The 15,159-nt window shown below is 38.4% G+C and overlaps 1 protein-coding gene across 11 annotated transcripts in view; it reads left to right on the forward strand.

The window, feature by feature from the left end:
- Positions 1 to 15,159, forward strand: part of CCDC150 (coiled-coil domain containing 150) — a 91,418-nt gene that overhangs the window by 62,904 nt on the left and 13,355 nt on the right. For 10 of the 11 annotated variants that reach the window (XM_010860877.1, XM_010860876.1, XM_010860874.1 and 7 more), the window contains 5 exons: positions 2,689 to 2,796; positions 11,395 to 11,523; positions 12,562 to 12,731; positions 13,795 to 13,888; positions 14,677 to 14,846. In XM_010860877.1, the coding sequence (XP_010859179.1) occupies positions 2,689 to 2,796; positions 11,395 to 11,523; positions 12,562 to 12,731; positions 13,795 to 13,888; positions 14,677 to 14,846 (671 nt within the window). The remainder of the gene's footprint in view (positions 1 to 2,688; positions 2,797 to 11,394; positions 11,524 to 12,561; positions 12,732 to 13,794; positions 13,889 to 14,676; positions 14,847 to 15,159) is intronic. The other variant, XM_010860883.1, reaches the window with a different exon arrangement.

The raw sequence follows: 15,159 nt of genomic DNA on the forward strand, positions 1-15,159 counted from the left end.
TTAAGTTTTTTTTTTTTTAATATTTTAAACTGGCTTTTTCACTCTCATCCTTCACCCTCATCAAGAGACTCTTTAGTTCCTATTTGCTTTCTGCCATTAGGGTGGTATCATCCACATATCTGAGGTTGTTGATATTTCTCCCAACAATCTTGTTTCCAGTTTGTAACTCATCCAACCCAGCATTTCTCATAATGTGCTCTGGTATAAGTTAAATAAACAGGGTCACAGTAAACAGCCTTGTCATCCTCCTTTCTCAATCTTGAACCAGTCAGTTGTTCCATACAAGGTTCTGACTTTTGCTTATTGACCAGCATATAGGTTTCTCAGGAGACAGAAGATGATCTGGTATTCCCATCTCTTTAAGAGTTTTCCACAGTTTGTTATGATCCACACAGTCAAAGACTTTAGCATTGTCAGTGAAACAGAGGTAGATGTTTTTCTGGAATTCCCTTGCTTTTTCTATGATCCAGCAAATGTTGGCAATTTGATCTCTGGTTCCTCTGCCTTATCTGTATCCAGCTTGGACATCTGGAAGTTCTCAGTTCACACAATGCTGAATCCTAGCATGTAGGATTTTGAGCCATAACCTTACTAGCATGAGAGATGAGGGCGGTTGTCCGGTGTTTTGGACATTCTTCAGTACTGCCCTTCTTGGGAATTGGGATGAAGATTGACCTTTTCCAGTCCTGTGGCCACTGCTGGGTTTTCCAAACTTGCTAACATGTTGAGTGCAGCACTTTGATAGCATCATCTTAAAGCTCTGCTGGAATTTGATCACCTCCACTAGGTTTATAGGTTTTTTTCTGGGTTTGGGTGACTGACCACACCATTGTGGTTATCTGGGTCATTAAGATCTTTTTTGTTCAGTTCTCTGTATTCTTTCCATCTCTTCTTGATCTCTTCTGCTTTTATTAGGTCTTCACCATTTCTGTCCTTTATTGTGCCCATTTTTGGATGGAAATATTTCTTTGATATATCCAATTTTCTTGAAATCTTTACTTTTTCCCCTTCTGTTGTTTTCCTCTTTTTCTTTGCATTGTTCATTGAAGAAGGCCTTCTGTCTCTGCTGTTCTGTGGAACTCTGCATTCAGTTGGGTGTACCTTTCTCTTTCCCCCTTGCTTTTCATTTCTCTTCTTTCTTCAGCTATTTGTAAATCCTTCTCAGACAACCGCTTTGCCTTCTTGCTTTTCTTTTTCTTGAGGATGGTTTTGTTAGGTGCCTCTGTACAGTATTATGGGCCTCTGTCCGTGGTTCTTCAGGCACTCTGTTTACTAGATCTGGCCCCTCGAATCTGTTTGTCACCACTGCTGTGTATTCATAGGGGACTTGACTTAAGTCATACCTGGGCTGGCCTAGTGTGTTTTCCCACTTTTAGTTTAGGCCTGAATTTTTCTATGAGACACTAATGATCTGAGCCACAGTCAGCTCCAGGTCTTGTTTATGGTGACTGTCTACAGTTTCTCCATCTTTGGCTACAAAGAATGAAATCACTCAGATTTCGGTATTGACCATTTGGTGATGTCCATGTGTAAAGTTGTTTTATACTGTACACTGTGGAAAAGAGAAACAGAAACAGGCAAAGATGAGAGAAAAGAGGATTCTGCTGATGAAACGAGAGATTTCCTAAGACAAAATGTGTTTTCATGTAGCCTTTCCAAAAAAAGTTAATATTAGCACTCAAATTTTAACAGTTTTTAAACATAATCGGTAGCTACAACCAAGAGGAGTATGCCCTTCAGAGGTGGGAAATAAAAGATTGCAAGAGAGGAAGAAATTTATTTAAAAATTCTGGATGAAACTTTTTCCGATTCAGAGATAGGCTTAGTAATGTTATTTGGATGAGAGGATTGGAAATAAGAGGAAGAAAACAGAGAAATACACAATTTGGAAATTTGTATGTAAATATTAATGACTCACTTCCCCAAATGGAGCTTCCCAGGTGGCACTAATGGTAAAGCACCTGCCTGCCAATGCAGGAGGAGTAAGAAACTAAGACTCAGTCTTTGGATTGGAAAGATCCCCTTGGAGGAGAAAATGGCAACCCACTCCAGTATTCTTGCTTGTGGAGAATCCCATGGACAGAGGAGCCTGCTGGAGGTCCATAGGATCCCAAAGAGTTGGACAATACTGGAACAACTTAGCATGCACATTCCCCCAAATAATCATCATCTTTAAAGATATGAATAGTCAGCTTTATGAGTTCGTTTTCAAGTATAATTAAGCCTATAAGAATTCTGTTAATTCAGCTTTTATAATTCTCTGTTGATAAAACACAAAACTCTGTCTCCTCCTTACATACTGACAATTCTAATTATTTGTACTCAGAAGGGTTTCAGAGTGCTAGATACCACAATTCCTTTAAAATAGAAATGAAAATACATTGCCCACAAAGTCTCACTGTTATGTTCATGAACTGTGTTAATTTGGAGTTTCCATAAGTGCCGTAAACCAAATGAATTATATCAATACTTATATATGGCTACAGCCTACTTTTATTTGTTGAAGTATTTTAGTTGACATAGAATCATTGAAAAATGTAGGCTTGCTTTCTTAAGAATTTGCTGTGATTTTTTTCGCCAAAATTCTTGGCCTTTTTTTAAAAAAAAAAAAAACTTTTTTTAAGTGTATATATCTATCTGTTTCATCAGCAAGGCTTATTTTATTGCTCTTCTATTTTTTTCCTCTAGACAAAAGTTAAGCAGCTAGAAGAACAACTGCATTCTCTTACTGAAACCAGTTCACAGAATGATCATCTACGCAAGTTGAATAAGGCACTAGAAGGCAAATATGCTCAGGTGTGATTAATAGCTACAAAACAGATTGCTTTTATGTTTTGATTAGCTTTTAAGAAACAGGCCTTTCTCCCTACCTCACCATACAAGCCCAGGAAGATGAATATTCTCTCACTGTACTCCATTTAACAAACATTTTTTAAAACACCCTCTATGTACAAAGTTCCACTTAATCCTAGAGGATTTCAGAAAGATGCCAGAATCAGGATTGGGACATTCAGCTTGCTTATGCTCTAACTGGAGGATTAGGAATGTACTCAGTAGATTTTATTATAGAAGATTATGGCTTTCGGAAACAAAATAGATTGTATTGGGAGCATCCTTAGGGAGCGTTATTATGATGAAAGCATCACGAATCATGTTGTTCATAGAGGAAGTGGGTTTTTTTGATGTGAGCCTTAAAACTTTTGGCAGATGCGAGGAACAAGTATCTTTGATTTTTTAGTTATAGGCAAAGACAGAACTTGGTGCCAGCATGACCCACAGCAGCGCACTTGAAAGAGGTATTAGTAATGAAGGTGCTTGCTTGTCAACATGGTGGCTGTTGAGACTGAAAACCTGTCATAAGTCACAGAATACTTTTAACAGATGAAGAGAAAATTAGATAAGGTATATAAAACCTTATATATGATGTGGGGAAAAGGCATTTGTTGTTGATGTTTGGAGTGCCCTCTTCCCACAAAGGACAATTTGGCTTTATTTACCTTTAGTGAAGAAAACAATCCAGGATTATGTGTTAGTAAAAAAAAGTGATTCATTTCAGTGATTTACAGTTTACCACATTATCTGTTTAATTCTTAACACTCAGTGTTAGCATGTGTAATGTCTGTGTCTATAATGTTTGTGTATGTTATACCTCTGGTAACCAAGGAACTAGAATGTGTCTTCAGATGGAATGCTGCTAGCGTTCTAACCATCTGACTACACTGGTAAAGGGGGCTTCATTAGATACGCTTTCTTTCTTCACTAGGACATACTTCATTCTGGTTATTTTTTTTATTCTGAAAGCAAAGGAACACATTCCTAAGTATATTTTCCATCACAGCTTTGTTTAGAACATTGTGCTGTTTCTCCCAGTAAACGGGGCATTCACTGAAAAATAATCCTAGGTTTAGTTGATTTGTTTTTCTCAATTGGTGATGCCTCCAAGAAGAAGGAAATCTCCAGAGAGGCCTGCTTCTTCGAAATTCCTTGAAAGCTATAGGCCTCCTGTAAACAGTGTCAAGGAACGAACTTCCTCGGTTGGTTTGCCCAGTGTTGTGCCAAACCCCACACGCCGTGTGACCTTTGCACCTGCCCTGACTTCTGTGAGGTCTTCTCAGGAGATTGGAGACTCTCGGATCTCTCTAAAGACTCTTTTGAATGCCATTAAAACCATGGAGGGAAGACTAGAAGGTAAAATAGACATTCTTGCCTCAAGACCATTAATAAATGATGAGTCACCAAATTTTCTTAATCGAGATTCGGTAAGTGAAGACTAGAAATCATAACGAAATTTCAGATTTATACAACAATGAAGAAAAGTAGTAACATCTAGAGAGATAAAGTTTAGAGATGTGCGTACTAACAAGGAAACAAGCTTCTTCACAAACAGGATAGACTAATGTAGATTGAAACCATCATTCTGGCTATCTCATACTTTTTCTATTGGACACAGAAATGTCCAATTTGCCTTAACACTAACCATTGAGATTTTTTAAATCTAATTTTCTATTTCTTAAAAATGAGTATGTTAATAATCTTAACATTTACAGTAAAATGTCTGGATAAAGGCTGATTTTAAAGTAGAAGTACATAAATAGGAGCCCTAATATATTGGATGCTGGCATATATTTCCCCCAAAAAACTTACTAGAGCATCTATCTTTGTTTCCTATTTAAAAACAGAAAGTACTATAACTTGTCTTTAGAGTTAACTAATGTTTAGATACTTTTGTTAAGTACTTTAGCTAGCGGCCTTTTCATATTTATATAAACACTGGTAAAACTATAAAAACTATGTTCTTCCTAATGTATTTTTCCCATTCAATAGGTTTTAAAACGTCTAAGTTAGCATCTTTTATACTATGCTTGGATCCCTACAGAAAAAGTATTTTAATTGTTACACGTTAAAACTTATAGGGAAGTATAATGTTGAGGGAGATGTGGGGGAAAAGCATTCTTTGTTGATGTTTGGAGTGCCTTCTTCCCACAAAGGACAATTTGGCTTTATTTACCTTTATTTCTTGGGCTTCCCTGGTGGCTCAGATGGTAAAGAATCTGCCTGCAATGTAGGAGACCCAGATTCAATCCCTGAGTCTGATCCCTGGGTTGGGAAGTTCCCCTGGAAAAGGGAATGGCTATACCCAGTCCAGTATTCTTGCCTGGAGAATTCCATGGACAGAGGAGCCTGGCAGGCACAATCCATGGGGTTGCAACACAAAAATCAAACACAATTGAGTGACTAACACTTTCACTTTTTCACAGAGGAGCCTGGTGGCCTAGTCAATGGGGTCACAAAGAGTCAGACATGACTGAAGGGACTTAGCACACACACACACAATATATAAGATGTATTAAGATATATAAATATATATTATATATATCTTCAGATACATAAGATATATAAATATCTTCAGATATTTAAATACAGATATATGAATATCTCCGGAGAAGGCAATGGCACCCCGCTCCAGTACTCTTGCCTGGAAAATACCATGGATGGAGGAGCCTGGTAGGCTGCAGTCCATGGGGTTGCTAAGGGTCGGACACGACTGAGTGACTTCCCTTTCACTTTTCACTTTCATGACTTGGAGAAGGAAATGGCAACTCACTCCAGTGTTCTTGCCTGGAGAATCCCAGGGACCGGGGAGCCTGGTGGGCTGCCGTCTATGGGGTCACACAGAGTCGGACACGACTGAAGTGACTTAGCAGCAGCATATGAATATCTTAATCATAACATATTTTAGGTTAAAACAAGATACAGAAGAGTGTACAAAATATTTCACTATTTGTGTGCAAAAGGGTTGGGAGGATGAAGAATATATACATATGTGTTCACCTTTGCAAAGAGTATCTCTAAAATGAATTGTAATAAATTGGCAATGTTATTTTCAAGAAAGGAAACTGGGTGGCTGGGAGATTTTTCACTGTATCAAAAGGATAAAGCGAAAAATCTCTTCAGCCAAAGCAAAAGTGGACAAAGGATGGTCTTTTCAGCAAGCAGTGCTGAAGCAATTGTATATCACATGCAAAAACAAAAAACAAAGTACCTTTGATCTGTACCTCTTACCGTATATAAAAATTATCTCAAAATGGGTAACAGCCTTAAAGATAAAACCTAAAACTAAAACTTTCAGAAGAAAACATTGGAAGAAAGCTTTGTAATCTTGAATTACACAAAGATTTCTTAGATTTGACATCAAAAGCATGATCCACAAAGGAAAAAAAAAAAGAAATGACAGCTTATGCTCTTCAAAGACATTGTTAAGAAAATGAAATAAACTACAGGCTGGGAGAAGAAACAATTGCAAATCACATATGAGATGAAAGTGTTGTCTCCAGAATTTATTAAAATCACAAAACTCAGTAAGAAGGAATGAGAAGGCAGTGACACCCTACTCCTTGCCTGGAAAATCTCATGGACGGAGAAGCCTGGTAGACTGCAGTCCATGGGGTCGCTAAGAGTCGGACACGACTGAGCGACTTCACTTTCACTTTTCACTTTCATGCATTGGAGAAGGAAATGGCAACCCACTCCAGTGTTCTTGCCTGGAGAATCCCAGGGACAGAGGAGCCTAATGGGCTGCCGTCTATGGGGTCACACAGAGTCAGACACGACTGAAGAGACTTAGCAGCAGCAGCAGCAGTAAGAAGGAAGCAATTTGGGAAAAGAAGAGGCAAAGTACTTGAACATATATTTCACTAAAAAGATACATGGATATAAGTAAGAACTTGAAAAGATGTTAAACATCAGGCATTAGGGAAATGCAAATTAATACCGTGGTGAGATACTGCCTCACACTATTGTGTGTTTGTGTTCAGTCATGTCCGACTCTTTATACCCCATGAACTATAGCCCTCTAGGCTTCTCTGCCCATGGAATTTTCCAGGCTAGAATGCTGCAGTGGGTTACCAGACAGTAAAGAATCTGCCTGTAATGTGAGAGACCCAGGTTTGATCCCTGGATTGAGAAGATCCCCTAAGAAGGAAATGGCGGTCCACTCCAGTATTCTTGCCTGGAGAATTCCATGGACAGAAGAGCCTGGTGAGGGTTACAGTCTATGGAGTCACAAAGAGTCAGACACAACTGAGTGACTAACACTTTCACTTTCACCTCCAGGGGATCTTCTGGACCCAGGGATCAATCCACATCTCTTGCGTCTCCTGCCTTAGCAGGCGGATTCTAATGCCACCTGGGAAGCCCACCACATACTATTAGAATGTTTAAAATTGAAAAACTGATCGTACCGAGTGTTAGTGAAGCTATGGAGGAGCTCTCATACATTGTTGAAGGGAGTGTAAAATCAACCATTTTGGAAAATAGTTTGGTAGCTTCTTTAAAAGTGAAACGGGACTTCCCTGGTGGTCCAGTGGCTAAGATTCTGCAGTCCTAATGCAGGGTTGCTGGGTTCCATCCCTGGTCAGGGAACTAGATCCTACATGCCGCAACTAAGACCTGGGGCAGCCAACTTTTTTTCAAATGAAACATATTACTACCATATGACCTATCTCTTCCACCCCTATGTATTTACCAAAGATGAATGAAAGTTTATATCTACAAACTGTATACAGCTGCTCAAAGCAGTTTTATTTGCAATACCTTAAAACTGTCACTTCATGGCAAATAGATGGGGAAACAGTGACAGGCTTTATTTTCTTGGGCTCCAGAATCACTACAGATGGTGACTGCAGCCATAAAATTAAAAGATGCTTTCTCCTTGGAAGAACAGCTATGACAAACCTAGACAGCATATTAAAAAGCAGAGACATTACTACTTTGCTGACAAAGGTCCATATAGTCAAAGCTGTGTTTTTTCCAGTAGTCATGTACACATGTGAGAGCTAGACAGTAAAAAAGGCTGAATGCCAAAGAATTGATGCCTTCGAACTGTGGTATTGGAGAAGACTCTTGAGAGTCCCTTGGACAGCAAGGAGATCAAACCAGTCAATCCTAAAGGTAATCAACCCTGAATGTTCATTAGAAGGACTGATGTTGAAGCTTCAATACTTTGGCCACCTGATGTGAAGAGCCAACTCATTGGAAAAGACCCTGATGTTGGGAAAGGTTGAAGGCAGGAGAAGGGAATGACAGAGGATGAGATGGTTGGATGGCATCACTGACTCAATGGACATGAGTTTGAGCAAGCTCCAGGAGATGGTGAAGGACAGGGAAGCCTGGCATACTGCAGTCCATAGGGTTGCAAAGAGTCGGACACTAGTGAGCGACTGAACAGAACAGAAAACTGGAGCAACTCCAGTGTCTAGCAGAATACTGTTCAGCAACAGGAAGGAAGAACTATTGATACATGCAGAAGATTGAGTGAATCTTAACTGTGCTGAGTAAAACAAACCATTCCAAAATGAGTACAGTACGTCCTCTACATATGAACCTTCAAGTTGTGAACTTTCAAACTTGCATTCACGTGTCCAATCATGAAGGTTAGTTCTATTTGAGGCGGCACAGGATTCGAATGTAGACTGGTACTTGAAGTCTGCAGCAGCTGTTCAGAATACAGTCCAGTTCAGTTGAGTTGCTCAGTCGTGTCCGACTCTGTGACCCCATGGACCGCAGCACGCCAGGCCTCCCTGTCCATCACCAACTCCTGGAGTTTACACAGACTCATGTCCATGAGTTGGTGATGCCATCCAACCATCTCATCCTCTGTCATCCCCTTCTCCTCCCTCCTTCAGTCTTTCCCAGCATCAGGGTCTTTTCCAGTGAGTCAGTTCTTCGCATCAGGTGGCCAAAGTATTGGAGTAGCAGCTTCAGCATCAGTCCTTCCAATGAATATTCAGGACTGATCTCCTTTAGGATGGACTGGTTGGATGTCCTTGCAATCCAAGGGACTCTCAAGAGTCTCCTCCAACACCACAGTTCAAAAAGCATCAATTTTTTGGCACTCAGCTTTCTTTATAGTTCATCTCTCACATCCATACATGACTTCTGGAAAAGCTATAGCTTTGACTAGACAGACCTTTGTTGGCAAAGTAATGTCTCTGCTTTTTAATATGCTATCTAAGTTGGTCATAACTTTTCTTTCAAGGAGCAGCATTTTTTAATTTCATGGCTGTGCTACCAAAGAGTCCAGTGCTACCAAAGAGCTATACGACCTTGTAGCTCAGATGGTAAACAATCTGCCTACAGTGCAAGAGACCTTGGTTCTATCCCTGGGTCAGTAAGATACTCGGGAGAAGGGAATGGCAACCCACTTCAGTATTCTTGCCTGAAGAATCCCATGAAAAGAGGAGCCTGCCAGGCTACAGTCCATGGGATCACAAAAAGTCAGATATGACTGAGTGACTAACACTACCCAGATGTCATTGGATCATTTTTTCAAGAGGGTAGCTGGAAATGAATCTAGCAAGTAACCAGAACCTGTGCCATCAGTGTCAGGCATGAGTGAAATTGCAGTTTGCCCTCCGTCTCCTCTTGCTGATGATCCTGCAACTCTTAACCATCTCCCACCTCCACTCCCTCTTCCAATCAGTTCTCACCTGGTGCCAGTCAGCCCCTGTATGCCAGTTGTTGTACCGCTGTACTTTTCAAGGTACTGTACTTTAAGGTTAAAAGTATTTTTTGTTTGCTTGTTTTTTATGTATTGTCTGAAAAGTATTATAAACCTATTAAAGTACAGTACTACATAGCTGGTTGTGTTAGTTGGGTATCTAGACTAACAGTTAGACTTAAGAACAAATTTGAACTTATGAGCACGTTCTTAGAACTCATATGTAGGGGATTTACTGTACATAAAATACTTCATTTATATAAAATTCTAGGAAATAAAAATGACAGAAAATAGGTCAGTGGAGGCCTTGGGTGGACATGTAGGAACAGGGAGAGAGAGAACGGGTTGATTACTAAAAGGCATAGGGGAAGTTTGGAGATAATGGAACTTGTTCATTATTGTGATGATTTTAAGAGTTTATACATATTTCAAAATTGTACATGTTAAATGTACACAGCTTACTGTTTGTCAGCTATATCCCAGTATGGCTGTTTTTAAAAATGTTAATTTTTGTATAAATAATTATTTTAAAGTATTTAAAATGACATTCTTGAAATGAGAAAAACAGTAAAGATGATAACAAGTTAGTGGTTGCCAAGGAACATGGAATGGATTTGGGGAGGACATGAACAAAAGAGACAGTACAGGAGAGCTCTTCGTGGCAGTGGAGCAGTTCTGCGTCTTGCCTGTGGTGGTCACCAGAATACGTGCGTGCCATCAGATTACACAGTTATATGCATGTGTGCATACACAGAGGAATGCAGGTTAAAGATGGCGAAAACTGCAACTTTTGTAGTCCTGTTAATCTGATTAACAACCATGTAAGATTGTGAAGATGTAAAGATGTCATTATTAGAAGCAGGGTGAAGAGTGCATGGGGACTGTCAGTAATTTTGTAACATCCTGTGAGTCTATAATTATTTCTAGATAAAATCTTTTTTTTTTTTTTAAAGAGTAGTGTTTAAGATAGTATGATGATCTGAAATGATTGTATAGATACACTGAAAGTGTTTCAGGGATATAAAATTGTAATACTTTTAATTAGGATTAGAACACTATTTAGAACACTTTTATAACTATTTTCTTGACACTATTTGACACTTATTCATCTGCTTTTATTATGTATTTTGTTAATTTACATCATATTTTCAAATTCTGTGATAACCAGTTTTCTCCCCCAGTTTTCATCTTACAATCAGAGGTTTTTTTTGTGTTTTTTTTTTAGTATTTTAAAGCTTTTATTGGTATGTATGTAGTTTATTTATAGTGTTATGTTAGTTTCTGGTGTACAGCAAAGTGAATCAGTTATACATGTATCCACTCTTTTCCCATTAGGTCATTACAGAGTATTGAGAAGAGTTCCTTGTGCCATGTAATAGCCATCATAATCATAGTCTTATCTCCCATGTCCCTCATTCCAGGCTTTTCATATTGACATATATATTAGAGATTAGCACATGTTTATTAACAAATTTTTTTTCCTTTGTAGTTTTAAGGAGAAAAACAGCTACTAGAGCTAGTTTGTTTGTTTTTTTTTTTTTTTGCAATTATAGATAAGCATATTTAATTTAACATTTTAAGTTTGGCTTCTAAATTGCTGTGTCTTATTCTAACCAGAGCTTCCCTTATGGCTCAGATGGTAAAGAATCCACCTGCAATACAGTAGGTCTGAGTTTAATCCCTGGGTTGGAAAGATCCCCTGGAGAAGGAAATAGCTACCCACTCTAGTATTCTAGCCTGGAGAATCCCCATGGACACAGAAGCCTGGCAGGCTAACAGTCGGTGGGGTCGTAAAGAGTCAGACAAGACTGAGAGACTAAGCACAGGACATTCTAAATGCTGATTGATCATGCTTTGAGAAAGTCATTTATTATCGTTTCTTTCTTTCTGCTAAGGTGAAATCCCTTCTTGAAAAGAATGAAGAGGAGCTTTCACAAGCAGTGAAGGGTCGTGATGCAGCCCTGAAAGAGAGTCAGAAGTTGAAAGGGGACCTTGAAACTCTGGAGGACAGAGAGAACAAGAAGGCAAGACATCAACCCCTTTGTGAACTGTGTAACTGACATGAAGCGCTTCTAAAATTTTTATGAGCCATATTCTTTCATTTCTTGTTACCTTTAGTTTAAAAAAAAACAAAGAGGATTGATCAGATGAGAATTTTCTTTTATGAAAGATAACTTTAGAAAAACTTTAAAATACTTCCCTTAAAAATAGATGATTTAACTCACAGTGTGTTTTTTTTTTTCTTTCTTAATCAAAAGTCTATTTTTTTGTTGTTGAAACACATCTGACCTTGGTAATAATAACCACCTACTTATGTCTTATTAATGTGATAAAACATTGTTATGATTCTATGTTAAATCACCAAATGCTTTCTGCTTAACAGTGTGTGTTCTCGGTGGGAGGAGAGGTCACATCCCAGACTCCTTCCCCTCTGAAGAGGGCTGTGACTTACACCATTCTTCAGTGGCTCCCACTCTCCCTTATGTTCTTTTTTCCCTCAGATAATTCTGATGGGCTTCGGAGGTGTTATCTTCTTCTGAGCCCATGGTAAGATTAGCTGAGCAGGGCCTGTATGGGCCACCCAGGGACTACCCCGAGACCCAAGAAGTTGTCAGTCCTTATGTCTCTAGTTAATACTGATGTGTGTGCTAGGATATGATAATAGTCAGGAAGCACTGCAGAGTTTTTCATTGGAGCCATAGGATCTGGGGTTTAGTTATCTTTTTCTCAAAGTCAGAATAACTTAATAAAATAAAAATAAAATATACTTTAAAGCAATTATCCTTCAATTAAAACATAGTAGAAGCATACCTCACACCTATCTGTGGGAAATTTCTGTGGAATTGTAAATGAATTTAAGAACAATTTTATATTCTCTTGTTTATTTAAATAAAACTGCTTTGGTTACAAAAGAAAAAATATATATTTATATATACACCACACTTATTCCTCTTAGCATTGTACCAGACCTGGTTTCGATACTCTTCTAGCAGTCACAGGACTCCGCAGCAGAAGAATAACTAGACCGGATCAAAATATTGTCTTATTTCGTCTTCTGTTAGGTAGGAAACTTTCAGCGACAACTGGCAGAAGCCAAAGAAGACAACTGCAAAGTGACGATCATGTTGGAGAATGTGTTGGCTTCTCACAGTAAGATGCAAGGTGCTCTGGAAAAAGTGCAAATAGAGCTTGGCCGGAGGGATTCAGAGATCGCAGGCCTCAAGAAAGAAAGGTACCAGAGATTATTTTTGTCTTTGTACTTGTATTTTTCTGCTGTGTTGTAGTAAGGAACAGTGTGTGATCAAGAAACAGTCACTTTATGTTACTTCCTTTGTGAAAAAAGTAGTAAAATGGTATTTAAAGAATTAGCAAATTTGGGAGAATCTGGAATTATAAAAATGATATCCAAAAATACACAGATTTTGTAAGTGGTGTAAATGAATATGTATTCCAGCAATTCATGTGATAAATGCTGTCTTATCCCTGCTGTTTTCTACACCATTTAAACCTGCCCTTGGGTCTACAGAATAGTAATTGTCAGATTATTAAAGCCAGGCATCTACTTCATTTTGAATTAATTATCCATTTATTAGTATACTATTTAATTATTTTAGAGGAATCATTGTGAGAACTGCTTTCAGCTATAAGAAAACTCCTTTGAATGTTTCAAAAATTACATGCATATTTCCCGTTTAGGTTAATGAACAAATGGTTTGAGTTTAATAAGGCCTGTAAGTATAATGTATTACTGGTACATATTGCCTCTGTGTTATGGGAGAATTAATGACTTTTATATTCTTCATCATGCTAATTTTTTTTTTTTTATGTTATGAATCAGTGTTACCTCTGAACTTAAAGAAATCAAGGGGATGGTATTAAAAAACAGTTTACTGTTCACAGTAAAATTCTAGGTAAAAAGCAGAAATCTCAAGAGTAAGCCAGTCCATCTAGAGGTGATACATTTTTGTGCCAGTGATATATATATATAGAGAGAGTATAAAATTACCAGCTTTTAACTTAGTCATTAACATGTCCTGATAGTTTAATATACCAAGAAAAATTGAATCATAGAGATGGGACAAATTTTCAATCCCCAGGAGAATTAGTCTCTTACTCTGATGCTGAGGCTTCAGATTTATCACCTGCCAGCTCTCATATTCTGAGCATCTGTAGCCCATAACCTAATGCCATTTCAGCTTCCTGAAAGAGTGCCCTGTATATCCCAGTGGTATCATTTCTAGATGGTTCTTTCCATTCTAGAAAGTGGTCACTTTCTCTGTGCTCTCTATCTTTAGGGCTCTGAATCAACAGCGGGTACAGAAGCTGGAAGCAGAAGTGGACCAGTGGCAGGCCAGAATGCTTGTCGTCGATGCCCAGCACAACAGTGAGGTAGAAGCCAGGTTTTTATAGATGATAATGTTAGTGTTTTTTTTTATTTTATTGGGATATCAGTGTTTTGGAAAAATGGAGTAAAATAATCAGGTAAATTTCCTTCCCATTCAAGTCTGAGTTTTGAACAATATATATTCCCAAATGGGAAACTGGTCTATAATCTTGCAGTGAGTCATTTAGCAAACCAGGACCATAATTGTGCCTAATTCTTTTTGTCTTATATGGTCTACATTCTTTTCATATATTAATGCATAAGGGATTGCAAATGTTAAAGGGCTTAGAAAATAACGTAGCTTCAGTTAGAAGTAGGGTAGTCCTACTAAATAAGGAAACACATGCGTTCATAGGTGTATACGTATATAAATATGTATCTACACATATGCACACATGTAAAATACACAGGGATATTTCATATGAATAAGCTTTTTCTAGAGAAATATACAAGGAGCAGTTGCCAATTCTTATCTCTGTAGGCAATGAGGTTAAAGAATCAAAAAGGGGAATTTAACTAATTTAAAATTTTAGAAATTAGGATAAATAAGTTGGCTCTGTTTTCGAAAACTCTCTAGTGACCAGTGGAGCATACCCTTTCCATCACCTTCTAAGAGTCTGCTAAGCACTGTCTGTAATAAGTTCTCACATACATATCCCAGGCATCTGGAGTCTTTGTTTCTGGTTCCAAATAATTATTGTCTCAAAGTTTAAAGTGGGAATATTACAGTGTTATGTACTTCTAGTATCTTTTACAGTGGAACAACTAGATTAAAAACAATCTTCTCTTTCAGATGGAACCTCTACAAAAAGCTCTAGATGTAGCTAGAGAAGACAACAGGAAACTGGCTATGAGCCTGGAGCAAGCTCTCCAGACAAATAATCACCTACAAACAAAGCTTGATCATGTTCAAGAGAAATTGGAAAGCAAAGAACTTGAGCGACAGAATTTGGAAACCTTTAAGTAAGAGCAGTATAGTCACGGTGAAATTAGGGAAGAGCCTCTGGGAGAGTAAGTCTGGCTCATTCACATAAACCAGTTAAAGCTTTTTCCCTACTTTGAGCTGGTCCTCCTGCAGAACCACGTGAAGGTGACAGGCGTAGCTAAACAGCAGAGGATGCTGGCTGGGATATGCTCCTCTTCAGCTCTTCCCTCATCTGGTGTTGATCTTCTGTACATGATCAGATCAGATCAGTCGCTCAGTCGTGTCTGACTCTTTGCGACTCCATGAATCACAGCACACCAGGCCTCCCTGTCCATCACCAACTCCTGGAGT

Source organism: Bison bison, unplaced genomic scaffold (genome assembly GCF_000754665.1).
Source record: "Bison bison bison isolate TAMUID 2011002044 unplaced genomic scaffold, Bison_UMD1.0 scf7180017864471, whole genome shotgun sequence".
Lineage (NCBI taxonomy): Eukaryota > Metazoa > Chordata > Mammalia > Artiodactyla > Bovidae > Bison > Bison bison.